Genomic DNA, 20957 nt, shown 5'->3' with positions numbered 1-20957 from the left:
CCACTATTAAAGCCATTTTTATTCAGCTAAATTAAGCCAGATGCCTCATTAATGACACCAACAAGCAGGAGCCCCTGTAATTAAACTGTAAGCTATATTATGCTGTTCAGTCCAATGCAATGGCAGAAACGCTGCTGCTGGGGAGGGACCCTCCTCGCCTGTCCCTCCTCCACGCATCTCCATCCTCCACTCACCCTTATTTCCAACCTGACACATTTACTTCTTCATGAGAGAAGTTTTTCACACATTTTAATAACATGGTGCCACTCGGATAATCCTGATCCGGGGGGGTGAGATTAATTGCGCAGAGCAGCTGGGGCTGAGGGAGCACGAGCAACTGCCTGGCAGAAACGAGAGGCGAGATGCACATCCTCAGCTGCGGTCCCCAGCGCTGAATATGGCAGTGGCACCACGTGGGACTTCCTCGATATCCCCCACGCTCTGGGCACAACGGGTGCTTCCCATCACCTCACAGCTCGCTGCAGCCTTGGCCAGGTGCTGGTGGCCACAGAAGAGGAAAATGTCAGCAGCTTTACACACTGCTGTAGATGTAGGGGTAGCTCCATCCCAGCTTCATTTCTGCAGCAAGCTAGCTGCTAAAGCTTTGGATTTAAACCAGAGAAACGCTGGAAAGTCACTCTGGGGCTTGCTCATCCCTGCCAGATAACTCCAGTGACCTCTAAAAGCAATGTTACACTCCCCATCGTCCGCCCTGCCCTCCCTTTCCCCCTCCCTCCTTTTCCTGTTTAGTAAGCAGCTTTGCTCATTAAGGGAAAAAATGTACTGTCCTCTCTTAATGAATGTGCTAAAATTACCCCAGCAAGTCCCAGAAGCTGTGGCAGTACAGGCCTCCCCACAAATCAGGCTCTGCAAATATTAGACTCAATTGAAATCTCCAATAGCTCAGCACAAAGCCCCAGCAGGATGCGCTTGAGATAGAGCCTGCAAAAGCACTGGGCGATGCCAAGCGCATGCAACCCTCACACGCTCGGAAAGCGGAGTTAGCAGAACAGGACGTGGTGTTAAATTGGTCAGCCTGAGATTTCATAGCTGCCAACAGCTCTACCATTTATGCTGCCTGTCCGGGCCCAGCACCAGGACTTGCGTATTGGTGCTATGGAGGAGTAAGACAGGTTAGAGAGGTCCTCCAGCCATGGTCTGGCATTGCCTACAGTCCAGTTCTGCTCCTCAAGCAACCCCTTAGCAACACCCAGGTCTCTAGTGACCCCAAACACAGCAGAATCAAAAAGCCTCCGAGGTTCAATCTTCCTTTGTGAGTTTGGACAGCATGACTAACTCTATTCTCACATCCACAGGTACCGTCCTGTCTTGTAAGGCATGCATCACACAGCACGTCCCATCACATTGTCATCTCATTTCCCCCAAATTATTTCTTGGTCTAGGGCTAGAGCCAGAATTTGCAATAATTTCCCAACCTCAAAGCATCCTGCATCAGAGGAGAGCAAGAGACCATCATCTGTGACACAAGAAGAGATCCTGCAACTCCACGCGCACACTTGCTAGCCCTGGAGGAGCGATGCCAGAGGAGGAACCACCAACCCCTCTGTATTCCCCAGTTGCACAACCTTGACCTGTAAAATCCCAACTGTCACTGAAACAGGGCTGAAGGAGGTGGAAGGGGTTGGTCTCCTGCATTGTTCTTTAAACAATAGCATTACAAAACAGAAGTTACAGAGCAAGTGGGAAGGCATAAGGCACCACGCCTCCATCACAGGGCTCCCACGGCCAGTGCCAGTGGTACATCTGCCCCACGCCTCTCCTCCCGCCGCTTTTGCCAACACAGCAAGCCATCTCCTGCTGTTGCCTTCATCACAGCCCATCCCAAAATACTTTAAAGGCCATTTTAAAGGCCATGTCCAACCCCATGACACTTCCACACCCTCCAAGTCATCTCTTCTGAGGCATCTCCCAGCTGCATGAAGCTTTGTTTGAAGACAAATCACCCTCAGAGCTTATTATTGCTCACAGTTTTGGTTCAGCATACGGTACAGATGGGGAACCATCACCAGATGTGGGTAATATTGCTCCCTATGCTTTGAGGCAGATCAGATGCAGGAATCTGGCCCTCTGGACTACACTCATCTCTCCCTTGTTGCGTGCAGTTTCCACTGCTCTTCTCTAAAGAGATCTGGGCTCTCGGAGGACTCAAGGAAGGGTTAAAAGCCGGGTCAGCCCTGCAGTTGCTTTCCCTTTGCCTGCCAGCTTTCCTGCAGGGCAGAGTCCAGCAGCTTCCACAGAACATGCCAGTCTTCTGCTCAAAGAAAAGAAAAATCAACCTGCAATGTGCAAACAGCCCTTCCCCATGGCTGCCCTCCTGCAGCTGAGATGTCCTCAGGGTTGCTCTGCCCCCACCCCATCTCTTCTCTCCCAAACTGTAGTAATTTTAAATCCATTAAAACTGGAATATAAGTGTATGCTGGGCTTTTCTCCTGGTTCGGCATGCGGAAATAATGTTGGAGATGCGTGCCGATTGAGAACAAGGGTTGCCAGCTGACAGCTCTAGCAAGGGGTTGGGTTTATCCTGCCTGTTTTCTTCAAATTGCATGTTTCTTTGAGCTAGGAACAGAGAATGACTGGGAAATGCCTCCTACTCACAGTTTCCAGTGGACCCAGAGCACACTCAATTGCTCTGTGCAAGAGAAGAGAGCTCTGTGCCATGGCAAAGCACAGCTCAAGCAGATGGAGCAAGGAAAGCCATGCCCAAGGGGCATTTCCCAGCGTCTTCAAGTACGTGGTGACACCAGACCCCAAACACATGCCCTCCTAGGCTCCTGTGTGTTTCCCACCACCTCCCCCTTGAATACACCGAAGCAGCAAGGACAGGCGCTCAGGAGGTAGAACCCCAGCTGGGACGTCACCCTAAATGCCCAGGGAAGCACTGGGAGAGCTGGACAAGGTGAACTAGGGCTGTGCTCTCAGCTGTTAGAGGGCTTTTGCATCAAGTTTGCTTATATATATATAAAAAAATCCTCACCTACTTGGATGCCCAGAAATCAATGAGCCCTGAATAATCTCAAACACTGCTCTTACAGGGGGGTAGTAAAGAGAAAAGTAACAGCTCAGCCCGAGCACGGATTTGCCTGGCTTGTGGAGGGGTGACAGAGGCTGCAGTGGGCTGGGACAAGACCAAGGGCTCTGTAGGGAGGGGTACAAGGAAGGGGTACAAATATGAATATACATACACACACACATATATGTATCTCCCAGCAATAGCAAAACAACAGGGCATAAGGCAGGCTAAGCTCTCAGCAGACATTGCTAAATGGTTTCCAATTAATTAACTGATTACATGATAGAACAGAAGGGGATTCAAGTGAGTGCTGTTGACCTTTAAGAATAATTAATATCATCAGGATCGCAAAACTCGTCCAAGAAAAATAATTAGGAAGATTCTAATATTGCCTCCAAAGCCACATTGAAGTGGGAGAGGAAGGTTCTGGTTGATTCAGAGGTACAGCTCCCAAGTATTTGCTAGCAAACCCATTTCTCCATTACACTTGCTTCCCCCTGCAGAGCTCACACACACACACACACACTTCTTCCCTACCCCAGTCAACCCTCCCTTTCTTTTCCAGATCCATTTTCCTCATCACCTTTTCTATACCCCATCCCCTTTCTGCTCCATTTCAAACTTCTCTCCAAATGACTTCTTGCTCCAATCCTTTCTTGCAGCCCTCTCTCTCCAGACTGGTTCCTGTCCCTCCCACAGCCACATCCCATCCCCTGCTCACCTTCGACCAGCCCCAAGCTCTACTCTCTGTCTTCCTGCACTTCAGGATGGAGCCCTGGTCCTTCCATACGACATGGATCCACTTTTTATCTCCAGTCACCACTGGCAGCTTCATAGGCTGACAGAAGGCAAGCGCTACGTGTAATCCCAAAAAAATTCCCTCCCCACTTTTCCTCATCAGTCAAATCCATCACAGAGGCTGGTCTGGGAAGCGGATGCAGGAGATGCACAGCAGCAGGAGAAAGTGAAAGACGAGGAACTCATGACTCCCTTTTCTCCCATTACACCTCACCAAGCACATGAATACTCCCACCTCACTATATTTTCCTTGCTTCTCCTTTCCCAGTTCGCTTGGCCCAAAGGTCCTGCGTGGGAGAAGAGCTGGAAAGCCACTGAGCCAAGCAGGAACTGCAGTGGTGAGCTTCGCAGGCAAGGTCGCTTGAACACGCTGGAAGGGAGGTTGCATGAGCAGCCAACATTTCTTGCAAGTGAAGTGTTAAAAAACCAACCAACCACCCCTGGAATGAAACCCACCTTTGCAGCGAATAAATAAATTTCCTCTCCTGCTTACTGTCGTTAAAACTTCTGTGGCTTGACACTTCACTAAATTATAGATAAAAGGAAGAATGGTCTTCCCAGGCTCAGAAAAGCAGACTGCTGCCAAAGAGCTGTGTTTACACCAGCTAACAAAAAGAAAGCCTGCTATTAGCCTACAGCACTCGCCCCACTTCAGCGGGGAGCGGAGCTACGCGCACCCACAGTACAGGGGACCTGGGAGCAGCGACTGGACACCATGAGACACCAGAGCTGGGGAGCACGCAGGGGCAGTGGGCTGGCATGGGGAGGTGCACATGTGGGGACCGAAGGGACCCCGCCGTCAGCCAGTGGCGATGGCAGCTGCCATCTTCCATGCTGCGTGGAGGCTCCTGGCCACAGCAGGAGGTGAGGCTGACGTGCTCCAGCTATGCCTCATCAAACAGCAAGAAAAACACTCAGCCTAGGAGACAGACAGCATCAAGCAGGGAGCTGCCTCGCACCAGGCTGCTGGGTCCCTCCAGGGGCCCATGGGGTGGGGATGGGGAGCAGGGCAGCAGCAGATGCCTGGAGCACACCTGAACATGGGCTTTTGGGCAGAAATGCTCCTGTTTGCAGCAGCTGAGCACGCAGAGAGGAGTAATGCTCTGAGCAGAGACCTGCCTGCAGCTCCACCTGAGCCAAGGTATGATGTGCCTCATCACAGCCCCAGGCACACTTGCCCGAGGGCCACAGGGAACTGTTGGTGACTTAATACAGTCAGAGTCCAGCAAAGCCTGCTTGCTACACTCATCACTTATAACCACCCCAAAAGCAGAAACATGTTTTGGTTTTGACAATTAGCTCTGTCAAAAAACAGAAGGATGTCTGGACACAGCAGTTACGTTTTTCTTGTTCTTCTCAATACATGATGTACTTAAAAAGGATAAGTATCTTGCACCCAGCCTTTATCTTCAAATATTGGTCACTGTGAGGAATATTTTCTAATGAAAAGACTAATCACCATGAAGCACTCAGTGCTTCAGACTGCAGCAGGCATTCCTTCATTATTCTGAGACAGCAAATTACCCACAATTATCAACACGCACAACTGGATACAACAAACATTTAGCCAAAGCCCATGGGTTGCGGTTGCAATGAGGTTGGATGGCAGATCTCCTAGAGAACTACTCATGTGAGAAACCCACAGACAGCAGCAGGGTAGCGGTGCTGCAAGACGACTCCACTCACATTGCAGAACAAAGCCTGGAGCCACTGCAGTTCAGAAAGTTTACATTGCATCTATCAAACAGGCATTTCAGCAGATTGGCTTCATAAAAGAAGAGATGAAAGAATAAAGGTGCTGCTGGCAGTGAAACCAGGCTGGTCACCCCTCAGGTGGCTGACACCTGATGGTGGGATACAGCTTGCATCCACAGCCAGGTGTGCACAGCCACTGCTCCACTCACCGCCCTGGGGTGCTTGGCTGGGGCTGGAAGGCGAATGAGGCAGGGGCTGCATGCAGGGAGGCCAAGCTGCAGGTTGGGGCTGAGCAAGAGGCAGGGAAGCCAGGAGGCTTCAGTGCAGGCAGGGATGCTGGGTCAGAGGCCAGGCTGCAAGCAGGAAGGGCCAAGAGGCCTGAACAAGACTAGAGAGCAGGGTCCGTGCTGCAGGCAGGGTGGCTTGTTCTAGGCTGTAGGCAGAGAGGTCAGAGCTGATATGGCAGCAGGGAGGCCCAGCTGCAGGCAGAGAACACGGGAGGCTGGAGAACTGGGTTGGAAGCAGGCAAGTCTGGAAATCTGGAGGTGGGAGGCAGAGAGACCCAGTCACAGGCAGGAAGGCCAGGCATGGGTTGGAGGCTGGGAAGCCCTGCTGCAGGCAGGAAGATCGGCATCTGGGGTGGAATCCAGGAGGCTGGTGGTGCAGGCAGGGCAGGACCCGAGGCTGCAGAGGACCTGAGGCCGGGCACCTGCCGGCCCTGTCCGTGGTGCTGAAGCGCGGCCCCCCGGGGCACACGGTGCCAGCCACAGCCCCACCCCACGGGACACCCGTGGACATCAGCAGAGCTGCCTGGGGACTCATCCCAGGAATGTCCTCACAGCATGCCGGAGGGCAGCGGATGTGGACCATACTCATCCTCAGTCCCTAGCAAGTCTACGGACACGGTTACCCACAGGTCCTGGGGAAGACAAAGCTCAGGCTCTTACGGCAGCCTTGTAAATATCCCACGGTCTCTTGCATCTGACGTAATTCACAGCTCATCCCTTCACAAACACAAATGAGGGGAGCGGGGTGGTGGGGAACTCCACCCCTCCACCCATTTTTCTAATAAAATTTTATAATTCCAATAAAACACATGACTGCCTAACTTATGACATTTAAATTCTTGCCTAGTCACACACCATCATGAATTAATGTCCCATCATTCATGCCCTGTCATATCTTATTGCTCAAATAACATATGATTTTAATGTTTCTATTTTTCTGCCCTGGTGCTTATTGCCTGTACATCAAAAAAGGAAAAAATCAGCCCTGCAATCATACTGTTAGTAAATCAGTATCATGGAAAGAAAAATCCCAGGTGAGATAACTTGTGTGGTCACTGAATTTTGACTCATCCTGCCATGATTGTTCACTCTCTCCCCCAGCAGCTTTGAAGGAGGTTTCTGTATCCTCAGGTCCCTCTTGGGGATGTCCTCCTGCCTGTGCAGCACCTCTCAGACTGGCAGAGGCAGTTAAGACATGCCTTGGACCACATCAAAATAACTGAGCAACTGGGTTTGAGAAGCAAGCAAAAGGGACAGCCAGAGGCTGTTTCTAGAGTATCTCCGTGCTGCAGTGACCTCAAAAGCCTAGGAACAAGATCCAGTCCTTATCATGCCCAAATCTCCAGAAATCAGCTCTTTCTGTGCTACTGGTCATCTCAGAGATGTGGTATGATTTAACCAAGACAACTACACCTCACCTTCAGGATCACATCAGAGAGGAATGTTTGGCCTCTCTTTGAAGGAAAGCTCACAAGACATCCATCAGGCTGTTGTCACACAGCAAGGACTATGTCACAGAGCCCCCCAAAACTGCCAATTTGTCTAAAGTTCACATTTTATCCTAACCCTGAAACAAAGCTTATAAAAAGACTCACAAACACGCACACATGTAGGAACAGCCTCATTCAAAACATCCCCAGCATTGTCTGCAGCCTTTTTTAAAGGGCGGATGGGGAAAAAAACAGGACCTTTGCAAAATCGCAGTTGCCCATTTCACATGTCTGCCAAAAGATAATTGATCAAACTTCAGAAAGGGAAATATGTCTCATAGGCACACAATGCAGCTGGAAAGAACATCTCAACACTTTGAAGGAAGGAGAGACAAAGCCACAGCAAAATCCTGAGAGCCCAGGTACCAGAGTGATAGGTATAACATAAGAATCTGAGCAGGCAACAAATATTTGTGATAGCATTACTATAACTCATCTTACATTGCAACAGCATCCCGCAATGCAAGGCCAGGTTTCACTAGAAACCATACAAGGTGTTATGCTGCAAATAGACCAAATAAAAGCAGAGAAAAATGCTCTTATTCCAGGTATTCAGATGGGGAACTGAGGCAGGATGTCTTGCTGCAAGGTGCACAAGTTAGAAAGTTTCTTTCTCAGGTCCCACTAGAGTACAATAGTCAAACTCACCACTCCACCTCCTATTACAATACAATAAACTCTCTCCACAGCCGAGTGAAGCAGCCTGCAGTCAGGAATTAGTTACCCAGCCCTCTGAATGCAGGTCAGATGATTTCGACCCAGCCTGAAGGAAAGCCACAGTCCTGTGGGGAACTGGTCTCTCCTCTGGCCTTGTGCACAATGGCTGGTAAAACACAGGACCTACCTCTGCCGCTGCAGAAAAAGGAATAGCTGCAGTTAACTGCTTATCTGTTACCTGCGGTAACAGCTGGGAATAAACATGCCATCAAATCACTGCTGCTGATTAGCATATCAGCAAGGACCTGCACTACATTGGCATCCAGGGGACAAAGCAGATGGGGGGCAGAACAGGAAAGTTTATGGAAGCAGAGGACACGTTACTGCTGTTTATTTTAGTGACTGTTCTATAAGCATGCCCAGCATTTTGTAGAAGAACTAGAGACACATGGGGGAAAATGCTTCACTGAGTAAATCACAGCACAGAGGTTTGCTCCTAGAAGGGGCTGAAACAGGAACATCCTTAGAGTGGAAATGGGAATCCAAGGGTACCCAAGCTGCCTGCTTGATTAGGGATAGCAAAGGAACATTCACCTAACGAAAGTTAAAAGCTGATTAAATATCTCATACTTCTTTCTTTGCCTATATTCATGGAGAAATTAAGTTCCTATTTAGTCCTTTGCAAGTGCAAAATAAAGCACATTAAACTATCAAGGAGGTGGTTTAGGAAACACATTTTACTTCATCCTCGCAGTGAGCTAAGAGCTCACATATAGTCATTTACTGTGCCCCAGCTGATACACACAGACTTGTTAGGCTGCACTGACTCAAGAATATGGATGGGAAATCAAGAGCAATTAACACATGACAGTTTGGGTTAGGAGGAGACTGCCAGGATGGGTATGACAGCAGTGCAGTGATGAAAGGACAAAGCACGGAGAAATCATCAGGAAGGAAGAGGAAGGGTGATAGGACATCCAGAATCAAGCGGAGAGTGGCAGGCACTCACAGGGCCTGGAGCTGGTTACAGCAGGAGAGCAGAAGAGAGTTTAACCCTGCTTGGTATATATGAAAGGCTCTTTCAGAGCATGGCTATAGATCATTAACCACAAAGCAGGGGAAAATTACCCTCAAGCCATGACCAAGAGGGAACAGTTACATACTTGCAAGAATTCAGCATTTGATGTTTTATTTCCTTATTTAGTGTAAGACCTTGATCAAGCTCTCAGACACACAGAGCAAAGAAGCAGAACCTTGCTGGCCTTGCAAGACAGTTGCCTGCAGCCCTTTGAAAGCACTTGGGCCTCAGTTGCTGAAGGGCTTTGAGTGCTGTCCTGAAACAGCACTGAAGAGGGCAGAGCGCCACTCACCAACCTTGGTCTGCCTCAGCCACCTACAACCATAACAACAAAGTCTACAACCATAACACACCTCTGGGAACACCCATGTCAAAGATACAAACTACATCCAATACCAGGGTGTGATTTCATGTAGCGCTGCACAACTGCCATGAACCCTACCAGGACAACAAAGCTAACTCCAACCTCATAAAACAACACACCCTACAGAGGAGGTCCTGGGAGGCTCCAGATTAATCACAGCTCAGGTTTGCCTATGGAAACAAGCCCACAGATCAGCCAGCTCAGTCTTTCACTGGGTAAAGCCAGTCCCTGTGCATTCCTGCCAGCACCTTCCAGATCTTCCCCAGTCCTCATTTTTGGGAGAAAGAGACTGACAGGGTCACACAGATTAAAATGCCTGTGGAACAGAAGGTGATCTGACCATACCATACTCAAAACCCAGCACAAGGCACTCCAGGGTCTCCGTCTTTAAGACCCTTGGGTGATGGCTGGAAGAGAAAGCGTGATCTTCAATCCCATCCTTGCTCTGGCTGGCAGCGCTGAGAGAGAGCTCTTTGACAGAAGCTGTGTCTTGGCCAGCCCACAAACCAATTTAAAGCACATATAAAACTCCAGAAGACAGTTAGAGAAGAGCCTCTGAATGCAGACAGAAATGGCAATTATTAATTTTCTACACAGAAATCTGACTACTTAAGCCTTATTTAAAAGTGTGCCTGTCTCTATAATTACACAGCCTTAATTTGTTTTCTTTACTACACAATAAATAAGGTGTGCACAATTACCCTCTGCAAATACAAGGCAGTGCCTCCTGACTGGCTGGCTGAGTACGCAGCAGCCCAGGAAAGCATTTAGAGGGAATCACAGTCTCTTAAGTACCTGCTTCCTGGTAAAGGGGGACTCAGGCACTGCAAACATCAACTTGTCTAGCTCTAGGCACAACCTGCTGGGAGCTCTCTTACATGCATAGCTCTACTGTCCCACGGCCAGTGAAGGCTGGACACTTTGGCCAGCAGCAAACAGGTCCTGTCCTCTCCCCTGCACTATGAAGCTCAGTTCTCCTGTGGACTTCCCAGTGCCTAGTAAGGACTATGATAATGTTGTATTATTCTTCTTCACAAGGGGCTACAACTACCTCTCTTTACTATTCCTCTGTCTGTTTTCGTGGTATGTGTAGGAGCTTGATATCCTCACAACTTGTAATCCTCTATCAAGTTCAAATAACTTGGCCAAAGCATTCCATTGTTATTAGGAGAAGGACAGGGAGAGCAACACCACATAAGACTTTTTCCTTCAATAAACTGTGCTAAACAAGTTGACATAGTAAATATGGATTCAGATGGTTTACACATCTCAAATTTAGGAACCATATCATCCTAAAAGCTTTCTTGTACTGCTTCAAGTCAGAGACTGAGGTTTTCTGTCAACACCAAACATTTCCTATGTTCACCTGCATCGCCTGCTAACACTAACTTCCACAGAGCTTGGCTACAGGGGCTTAGTTTTCCACAGCCTAGTTCTGCTGGTCCTCACATCCAGCACATGGTGTTCTCCAGGACCATCCCCGTATTAGCTAAAGGGCTGTCAAAGCTGCACAGAAATGGGACCAGGACCCCACCAATGCAGCTTTGCCCAGTGAGAAGACCTCCAGAGCAAGAGCACAAAAAGACATTGGCTGACATCCAGTTTACATCAGACCCACATCCATCTCCATTCAACATCCAGCCAGTACCTGTTCTGGAAGGTGCCAACTGCCTCAGCCCAGTCACCAACAGAAGAGGTAGATCCACGTTGCAAACCCCACTGTTATATTTTGGATTAATTGCCTCTGGAGCAGTGGTAGGCTTCACAGCACCGACAATCAGACCAGCCATGGAGCCCTAACTCTCCTCACGCAAAGAGAGGGGAGAGGAATCCAAAGCTATTTCTAGATCCACACCTCTGGCTCCCAGTCACCCACTGCTCCTCCACTGATTAGATTGCCCTCAAGCCCCCTACACTTATACAGCTAATTTCAAACCTTAAAGGACAAGCATGACCCTGGCAGGCTGCACTTTGCAGCATTCAGCTGCCTGAGTAGTAGACCTGAAAGTGCTCCAAACCCCTTCATGGGTTTCTCACCTTTCCTCCCTGACTCTGTGATGGGAAAGGGGGGTGGGGGGAAACAAGCCAAACCTCACCCAGAACCATTATCTTAAACCCCCACAAACCTGAACTCCTGCAATTAGAGCTGGGATAAGTGATCTGCTTGTGATTGCACAGCTGGGGTCTGAAGACAAGTGCATGCACCGAGGAAGGGCCAGAAATAGAAGTTGCTGGGAGAAGGCAGAGCTATCTGGCCCATCTGAGAGGAGGAAACCTTGATGAAAGGCACTGCGAAAAAAAATCATCTCATTTCCGCAAGAGGCTGGGGTTTAACCCAGGATAGGGAGGGAGGGAGGGGCGAAAACCCCCACAGCTGTTGAGTCCTCACAAATTTGTACATGAGCTTCATGTGGAAAAATGCCTGTTGCTGCTCAGACCCAGCTTGCAGCACCCCACAAAGGTCCAGCCCAGGGTGCCCATCGCCCTGTGCCAGCCATCCCCAGCAGTAAAGTCTCTCTGTCTTTTATTAGACACATTTACTGTGTATTGACTCAGCTCCACCTCCAACTATCCAAACAGCCAGCAAAGAAGAAGGAAAGCCAGGGAGACAGCTATAACACATAGCAGCAACTCAGCGAGCCTTAAGCACACCATCCCACGGTCCCCAGCCCCACACCCGCCCAGTTGCAGCCAGCCCTGCTGCAAGGGGCTTGGGACAGTACCCCTCACTCCTGTCAGCTACCGTACCTGGTTACGGCAGCCCAAGACTTACAGCAGAGTGACATTTCCATTAATCCTTTCATCCCTGGCTCCTGTGTGCGGCGGCTGTAGAAAATGTCAGGCCCTCGGCAAGCTGAGCTCCCCAGGAGGCAGCAGCTGCTGTGGAGCAGCCGAGGATGCACCCCAACGCGCTTGTACAGTGCTGTAGCCACGGAGGGGACTCCGGGTGGCACCAGGTGCCTGCCAAGCTGCAAAAAAGCCTCAGGAGCCATTGTAGTCCCCCCATCAGGGAGAGACACCCAGAAAAACCAGTGGCACCATGGCCTGAGAGGCTCTGGGGAACAGGAGGGATCGACCATCCCCACAAGCACCAGGTCTCCATCCCCAAGTACCCGGCATCCACCGTGAGGGACATCCGCCTTGCAAACGTCCACACTGCCAGGTCCCAGGAGCAGCCTCAAAACCCACTGGCAAACACTAACCAAATAATATACTTACTTGCCTCGAGCTTCAAAAGGCAAGGAAAGAAAGATGTTAAGAACATGATCAATCTTACATGGCCCAAGCAGTAAACAAACACATATTTCATCACCACATACCAACCTTAACTCTTGACACAAGATGGATGTAGGGGGGTTTTTTTCCATCTCAAAAATAATCTCAAAAGACAAAAACAAACACTTTTGGAACAAGCAGCAACAATTGCATGTGTACACATTAACAACACATTCAGCCTCAAAGCAAGCATAAGTGGCCTTCTAAACTTCTGCAATATCCAAGCTAATTTCATCAGGAATCAAATGTTATTCATTTTACCTGCTAGATACATAAACAGCAACCACACAATTAACACACACACACACACCCACCCCAAAATCAATCGGGAGAGGTATTCCCGGAGAAGCTTCCCAGTAACGAACTACAGAAAACACAAAAAACCCCAAACAGCTACAAATCAAAATAACAAAGCACAGAAATCAGGAAAATCCCAGTGGTCAGCATTAAGGAGGGTTTATGATGACAAAATAAGCACTTCTTTAAACTCAAAAAGGCTCGGTGCTTTTTCACAACACCCTTAAACTATGCATGCCCTTTGCTACTGCAGATCTCCTATTTAGCAAGTACTTTACCGTAACTTAGCAACTGTAACTGGTTTTCCAAAAAGGAAGCTTTTGGGGTTTTCAGTTCACATCATCTCCAAGCAGACATCAAAAGACAAATCTATCCTAATCTGCAGGTCGCATCCATCTCCCTCCACCAGGGCCATGCCCCTATCGATGGCCACATGCATCTGCAGACTGAAACGGATAGGCACTACAGCCATTTTTCATGGAAGAAGCCACTAGCATTTGGTCCCAAAAAGCAGAGATACGCACACTCTCCCATCCAGCCCACCAGCTCGTGCCCAAGGCCAGTGGCCTCTCATCAACCCCTTTTCACCTTTTATATCTATACTGGAGCTGAGAGGGGTTTGATCATGGATACAGTCACTTTGATGAGATATTTCAAGCCCATGGAGTGCCTTGCACACCAGCCTGAAATTCAGGCTTTCCTTTATTGCCTTGGGAAAAGTAAATACATACGTAGAAAAGAAATCAAAGCCCTTGGACTCAAGGATGCGGGAATTCCCCAGGACACCATATCCACTAGCTAACAATGTCCCAGAAGCTGGACACTTGTGCAGTGTCCCATGATAACAAGGCTCCAGCACAAAACGTCCCTACCCCAGGCCTGCTGCAGATGCCAATTTAAGAAGTCAATAATTGGGAAGAGCTGGCAGCCCCACACACCAGGATTTGTGCTGGAAAAGCATCCTTTGGTTAAAAGCTAATGAGCAGGGCAGGCTCCGGCTGTGTGCTGGGGCACATAGCCACCCCTCAAACTCTGCAGAAAGGGAAACGTGCACCGGCCACTGCAAGGTTGCTAATGACGCAAGCGCTCGTTAGAGTGGCAATCAATGCTGGTTCAGTTATTAGACACCAAAACCCATCAGCTACCCAGCAGGAGCTCACCCCATCCTGCATCAGGGTCCATCGCACTTCTCTGTGCCTTCACTTCTCCTCCTCCCCGCCTTTTCCACCTCTCCCCATCAGCATCCCCCTTTCCCCCCAACAGGCACTTTGGGGATAGGCTTCCCACAGGGAGCAGAGGGAAAAGGGTGCAGGAGCCGATGGCACTCACATGTAGCGCAGGTGAGGGTTCTTGGCAAAGGCGCGTGGCTGGATGTTTCGTAGTCCTGAGTTCCTGATTGTCCTGCGAAGAGATGCAGAAGGGCAGCAATGGAGTCAAGGCAAACAACTGCTCTAAAACCCCACACTCAGCACCTAAGGTGCACTGGGAGCCCTTGACTCACCTCCTAGGAGGCGCATCTCTCCCCAAACAGCCTCTATGAGTTACAAGCAAAGAGGAAATTGGGCTTTTCAGCTTCATCTGATATGGTGACAGCACAGGCTCAGCGCTGACGAGACTTGCTGCTGGGCAAGACTCTCCCCCACATCCACCAAGGCTTGCTGGGGTGGAACAGAGCATCATCTGCTCCCTCCACAAGCAGCACTGCCTGCTCCCACAGCAAACCTAACCCCAGCACTGCCATCTCCCCTCCCTCAAACCCAAGAAAAAACCCTTCTGCTTGCAGCTCTGATAAGGGGGGGTTAAGTGTTTTGCGTATGAAGTTATGGACACTGAAGGGGAAATCCTCTTCCCTCCCTGTTTTGGAGAAGCTCTATCAGCACTACAGCCAGGATTTATCATTATTTGCTGCAGACAAAAGCATGCCTGACTCCATTGCTGCTTTCTTAGGTGAGATGAGAACAGCAGCCAGCCTGCTTACAAGGGCACGTGTATGCATTAAAAGTACAGCTCGCTGGGGTTTGGTTACTGAGCACTCAGCAATATACACTTCTCCAGCCCGCACGCAAGCTGGACCTAATGTGTTTCACTGGGAGCTTTACATTAGTGGTGTCTCTGATTAACCCTGAGCAACACTGTACATCTCACACAAGCAGCCCCCAGGGCACTCCCAGCTCCAGGAGGAGGAATTAAAGGATTAGGTGGTATCCTCACTTGGCCAGGCTTCCCAAGCACCTGGCAAGTCCCTTCAATCTCACAGACCTCAGTTTCCCCTCCATGACACACACAGTTGACCTCTCCCAGTGCTTGGAGGGTTGTGCAGGGAGATGCAGTTCCCTTATCGTGCAGCACCACCGGGACAGCAACTGCACTAAGTGAAGACCAACAGCCCAGCAGTGAAAGATCGGTGGAGACAGCTGGAATTTTGCATTGTGGGGCTGAAATGAGTCAGAACAACACACAAGCCCAGAACCAGAACAGGCGGGAGAAGAGAGGTCAGGGCTGATGTGTGTTGACAGAACTGTCAGGAGTTAGCAATCTTCCTTCTCACAGACCCAGCAAAGACCAAAAAGCACTTCATCTCCATTCTGTGGAGTCTCATAGCAAAATACAGCAGAGCCAGCAGCTTAACCAGGATCTCAACACTACGGCGTGGAGACCGCGATGGAGGGAAGCCACAGCTCTTTGCTAGAAGGAAGGGGTTGCCCTGTGCTGTTCCCCTCCCCGACACGCAGAACATACTCACAGCCTCTGGAGTCCTGTGTACAGCTCCATGTCTACGGCGTTCAGTGTCTGCAAGTTCTTCCAGTTCTCTATGTGTCTGTGGAGAAGAAGGAAAGGCTCAACTGTGGCACAACCAGATGGTCGCTCTGCCCGTGCAGGGAATGGCACACAGAGGGAGCATGTCATGCCCTACCACCCAGCCCCATTCTGTTTTCCCAGCATCTGGAAAAGCCAGATAACATGGTTTTACCCACAGTTTCAAGCGTGGAATGTGCAACCAAGCCATTGAACATCCTTCCCCTAGTCATTGCCCCTCTCTGCACCTCAGTGAAACAAAAACACGATCAAGACGACTCACGCAAAAGGAGTAAAAGCAAATAAAATCTCTCTACAAAAACTTAGGGCCTAAATGGGGCAAAAGACCAGTCATATTTATCCAGGCTCTTACTGGGGTGGACAAACAGGGTCCTAGTCTTCGCTGGCTGGAAGCGCTGCTGGCAGGAGAGCACCAAACTTGGTTTGGAAAACATGCCTTTATTATAAATTCCACAGTCGCCCGGGGCACTCTGGCAGGTATGTTAGAGAACAAAAACAGAAATAGATCTGTCACCACAGGATCATTACTCAGTAAATATTAGAGCTGGGGGAAGGTGACAGATCGACAGCCCCAGAGAACAGGGTCCCCTGTTATCGGCAGCACAGGAGCGATGCTGGCAGCAGCGTGGCCGGCTTGCTGTGGCCACGGACCTCTGCTAACAAGCTACAATGCTGCGTGGTGGGAAGGAGCTCAGTCCTCATCCCGCAGGCAGTCCTTGGCCAGTTCAGGCTTTCTCCCAGACTGAACTTGGACACCCTCCCACCAGAAAGCACAAACATTTTCAAGAGGGTCTTTGCTGGGGAGCAGGTGGAGGTGGTCCTCTCTCAAAGGGAGCTGAGTGGGAAAAACATCTGTCTGGTCCCCTTAGACAACATGTAAAAAGCCCAACCTCAAAGTTTATTAACACGTGCACCCCAGCTCACATCTGCCCTGATGCAATAGTTGGCTTTGGGCTCAGCCCTGGAGAGGGGAAACATTTCCAAGTCATGCAGGGTTGGGCTGATAAGAGAACCTGAGAACCATCCCTTCTAGGCAAGAAGGTTGCAGGACCCCACGTGGTGGTCCAGAGGGTAAGTGGAAAAGGGACCTTTGACCACTTCCAGAGCAGTCATAGGAGCCATACTTTTCTCCTCCAGCACTTGCTATGCCTTCTGCTTGCACAAGAACAGATGAATTAGCATGACAGAAGTATATGGATCTATTTGAGCCATATCCCAAACACCACCCAGCTCAAGAAAAAAAAAAACGAAGCCTGGCTTAAACCTAAACATATTTCTCTGCTTTTACTATACAGATCCAAGAAAAGCAGAGACCCACAAGAGTCACCTCTGCTTTCCACATGTTCCATAATTGTCTGCATACCCCGAGGGGTTAGCGTAAGGATGCAGCATAAGCTCCCAACTGGCTGCTGCATGACAGTGTAAGTTACGGTTCATCCTCAATGACCTGCTCATTGGCTTGGATTGCCTGTGTCCCAGACAGAATGAGAAACAGGACATTATTACAGCCATTTTGTATTCCCTATGAACACTTGCAGAACAAAACGCAGACTGGGAGGCATCAGTCAAGAGATCCAACAGCTCGCTGAGACCCTTCCGAGACAGGGTAAGACTGCGAGTTCAGGTCCTGGGTCACAAGATTGCAGGACTGAGCAAGGCTAGAAACACAAGTTGAAGACATTTCCCACCTGCAGCTCCTACAACTCAAATGAGAGGGTCCTTCAAGAGAAGGAAGAACATGGGAAGCAGCAGGAATGGCATTATGTGGGTTTACCACCAGGGCATGCTGGAGCTACAGCATCTGAGCAATGACCTTCAGGGAGGGATGGAGCAGTCCTGAGCCAGGAGCTATGGAGCAACCACAGCTGGGAAGGAGGCAGCGGCCAGATTGGCTCGTTTTATTGATTGTGTTTGCTAAAAAAAGTCAAGGTTATTTTTGACCTGACACTCAAAGCCATGTGGGCAGCATTCTAGAAGAGGCAGAAAAAGACCTGAGCTTGTTCCCAGCAACATGCACAGGCATGATTTTCTGATGATGGCACTGGGGTACGGGGATCTTGGGGGTCCCCCATGGCCAAGCCTCCCCCAGAAGTGACATTACACTAGACTGCAAATACAACTCCACAACCTGTGTTCCAGCATCCCAAACGAAGGCCTTGAGCTTCCTGAGCCAAATGTGCTTTGGTATTGTTATTTAACCTAGATGTACAACACCCATAAAGGGAGAGACAAGAGAAGCAACAGTGGAAATAAATACATACACACACACTTATGTATAGGATAATCCCCCAACCTAGCAGCTGCTTTATGTAGAGTGCAATACAGGGAAACAGCATCATCTTGAATTAGGTGCACAGGTCAGCAAGGAACTTTGAGTTCTTTAAGCTACACAGACACTTCCCTTCTCAGGGACTCCCAGAAATGGCTCTTCCCCTTTTTTCTCTGATTTTTCAATTTAGCAGGAGTTGCACCCTTGCTCCTAGAAGTGGCAAATCAGTCTTGGTTCACAGGCACCCTGAAGAAATACAAGGAAAACCATTTTCTTTGGTTCCCTATTGCTTTGGAAAGAATAGCTTGGAAACTTTGCACTGGCTGGGTTCACCTGAATTCACTTTAAAAAAAAACCCAACCAAACAAAAAAAACAAACACAAAACCAACAGCATCTTATTCTTAAAGCTCAAGGAGTCAAGCTGTGATTGCAAAATTGGCAGTGGTTGCACAGGAAAGCAAACCAACCAAGCAAAGAAATTCCACCTCAAACTTAAGTCCCTCTTCATGTCCTTCAGTATCTCAACTAGTTCCCCCTCTTTTCCTTCCAGGGTTTTACTTGCCCTAGGAATCTTATATCCTCCCAACTGCTGCTGAAGACTGAGACCTTCCCTTCTCCTCTGCCTCGGTTCATTAACCTGGCAGGAACACTGGTGCTGGGTTCATGCCAAATACAGACGTGACAACTCCCAACCCTGCCCTGGTCTCTGCAATCAGGCGTTGAGGTATGAATTACAGTCAGTGAGTTAGTCCCTCCTCCCTGCAAACGTCTCTAAGTATATATTCTTGTGGCATTCCTCAGTTATTACTAAAGGTAAGCTGCTTTTCTGCAAGATACAATAGCTTCAAGACCAATACCATACTTCATGAATCCTGAAGTGCTCTCCATATATGCACCCACCTAGACTCATTTCCAACTTCTAATCAAGACCACATGAGATGCATTGCTCACACAGACAAGATTACCCACTTTTTTTGGGGGGCGGGGGGCAGGCAGGTGCAGGAAAGGGGTGTTTAAATACTCACTTCTTTCTCATACTTCTTGACTGTTTGGAGGGTCCTGCTGGTCCAGGTCTCCTTGCACTGCAGAGCTGCCTTTATATCATGCCTTTTACAGACCGATCAAAGCTCACCTTAGGAGTAGCTAGAGCTTTGTCCTCCCAACTCATACTGAAATGCTGCACCAGAACTCCCCTGCTCTTCTCATTTCTTACCCACGAGCATTTTACATCCATTTTCTCTTGTGTCAAAACTGTCTTTACTTAAGCAGCTGTTTTCCTTTCCTGGCATTTCCTCTTCCCTCCTTTACAAGCAAGAGCCAGACCCACCCAGCTATCACTTATAAGTTACACGAGGGCAGCTCTTCTAAGGCAGCACGTCTGTACCGAGCAGTGAAGTGCAAGGCAAATTGTCTCAAGTGCCTTGAAGAGATACTAACTCAAGTCCCAGAAGTGATGCAGATATATTGCTCAGGCAGAGTCCTGCTGGCGAGGTTATTTTGCTTCTGGTTTCAGACCCAGCGCAGCTGGCACTCACTCTTCATGACCTATGCAAGAAGGACCACTGTGATAGACACTGTAATAGAAAATGGCGCTCTATTTTTGTCATCAGCCTATTTGAATCCTTTTTTCTTGAACGAGTGACCGAAAACACAGAGCAGTCTCCAGGTGGTGTCATTTGTGTAGCAGCATGAGCAACTCCCCGGTTACACTGGAAATACTTTGACTTGCGGCCTGAGATCACACTGGCCTCACAGTCCCATCAGCCTGGTAGCTTGTTTTCACCCCATAATCAAGCACTGCACCAGGCACTTCTATCCACCAGGTCCTTTCCAACTGACATCATTTCCTAGCTGGCAGCAAAAGTCCGTTACACCCATATTCATCCCACTTCACATTACAGAATCTCTCTTGGTTTTGCTACTGCAGCTCTTCCCCTTGTCCATCCTCATCCCACACAAAGCCCATGAGCGTGCTCCTGCCTCTTGTGCCAGTGTCCTCAACAAAGCAGGAGCCAGCATCACCTCCAAGGAACGTCAGCGGTTATCTCCTCTTTCAACACCTCCCACCCCCACTTCTCCACTCCCAGCTCTTCACCTACAACAGCTGAGTTATACTGTGTTTTCTCCAGAAAAACAAACCACTTATGATGTAATGCAGCACCATATTAACCTCTCACTATGAAGTCATCTCTTTGCCAAGGAAATCTGTTACCTTTCCAGAGGAAGACATGGGGTAAGCTAACTTTAGGAGACCAACCCTGCATTGTATCTCAGCCTCAATATACCTACAGCCATGCCTTTAAAACTTCGTTAAAATCCTTTTAGACCACTGAAGTCAGACCAATGGTCAATCCACAGCATCGGTGCTGTGTCCCAGTTAACAGTGAACTTGTGAAGCATAAAGCCCTGTTTGCCAGCTCCGCAGCTCACAGGCATCACGTCTCACCCCCAGATCCCAGAGCACTGTCTGAAGCCAGTAAGGAGGCAGGTGTCCCTGCCCCTGTGTCACACAGGGACACAGAGGAACATCAGCAATCTTGTTGACCACATGGTCACCAAGTCACAGGGTTTAGGTTTCAGCTGGTCTCCAGAAGTGCCAGGAGCTTGTCCCATTTGCTGGAAGGGGATCGGTGGCCACTATATTAATTGGAACGGCAGTTCCCATTAGCCATCCAAAAGGACACCACGCAAGGAGGCATTTGACAACACCGGCTGGTGTCACCTTCTTGAGACCACACAGCAAGCCTGCACCACTCCACGGGCTCCCCTTCCAGCCCAGGGTCAAGGCAGCAAGGGAGACAAGAATATCCACTGGGATTTAAACACAACCAGGCTCATTTTGTCCCACATGCACAGAGCAGAGGTGAAAAACAGCCTCTTATGCCAATTTACCAAGT

The 20957-nt window shown here is 49.2% G+C and overlaps 1 protein-coding gene across 6 annotated transcripts in view; it reads right to left on the bottom strand.

Annotated features, from left to right (window-relative positions):
* Window positions 1-20957, bottom strand: part of NTRK3 (neurotrophic receptor tyrosine kinase 3) — a 219379-nt gene that overhangs the window by 168356 nt on the left and 30066 nt on the right. For all 6 annotated transcript variants that reach the window (XM_054837019.1, XM_054837014.1, XM_054837016.1 and 3 more), the window contains exons 2-3: window positions 15717-15791; window positions 14303-14374 (exon numbers count right to left, since the gene is read on the bottom strand). In XM_054837019.1, coding sequence (XP_054692994.1) covers window positions 14303-14374; window positions 15717-15791 — 147 coding nt within the window. The remainder of the gene's footprint in view (window positions 1-14302; window positions 14375-15716; window positions 15792-20957) is intronic.

Source organism: Grus americana, chromosome 10 (assembly GCF_028858705.1).
Source record: "Grus americana isolate bGruAme1 chromosome 10, bGruAme1.mat, whole genome shotgun sequence".
In the NCBI taxonomy this organism is placed as follows: domain Eukaryota; kingdom Metazoa; phylum Chordata; class Aves; order Gruiformes; family Gruidae; genus Grus; species Grus americana.
Note: the sequence above shows the minus strand (reverse complement) of the source record. Positions and strands in the feature narration are given on the sequence as shown.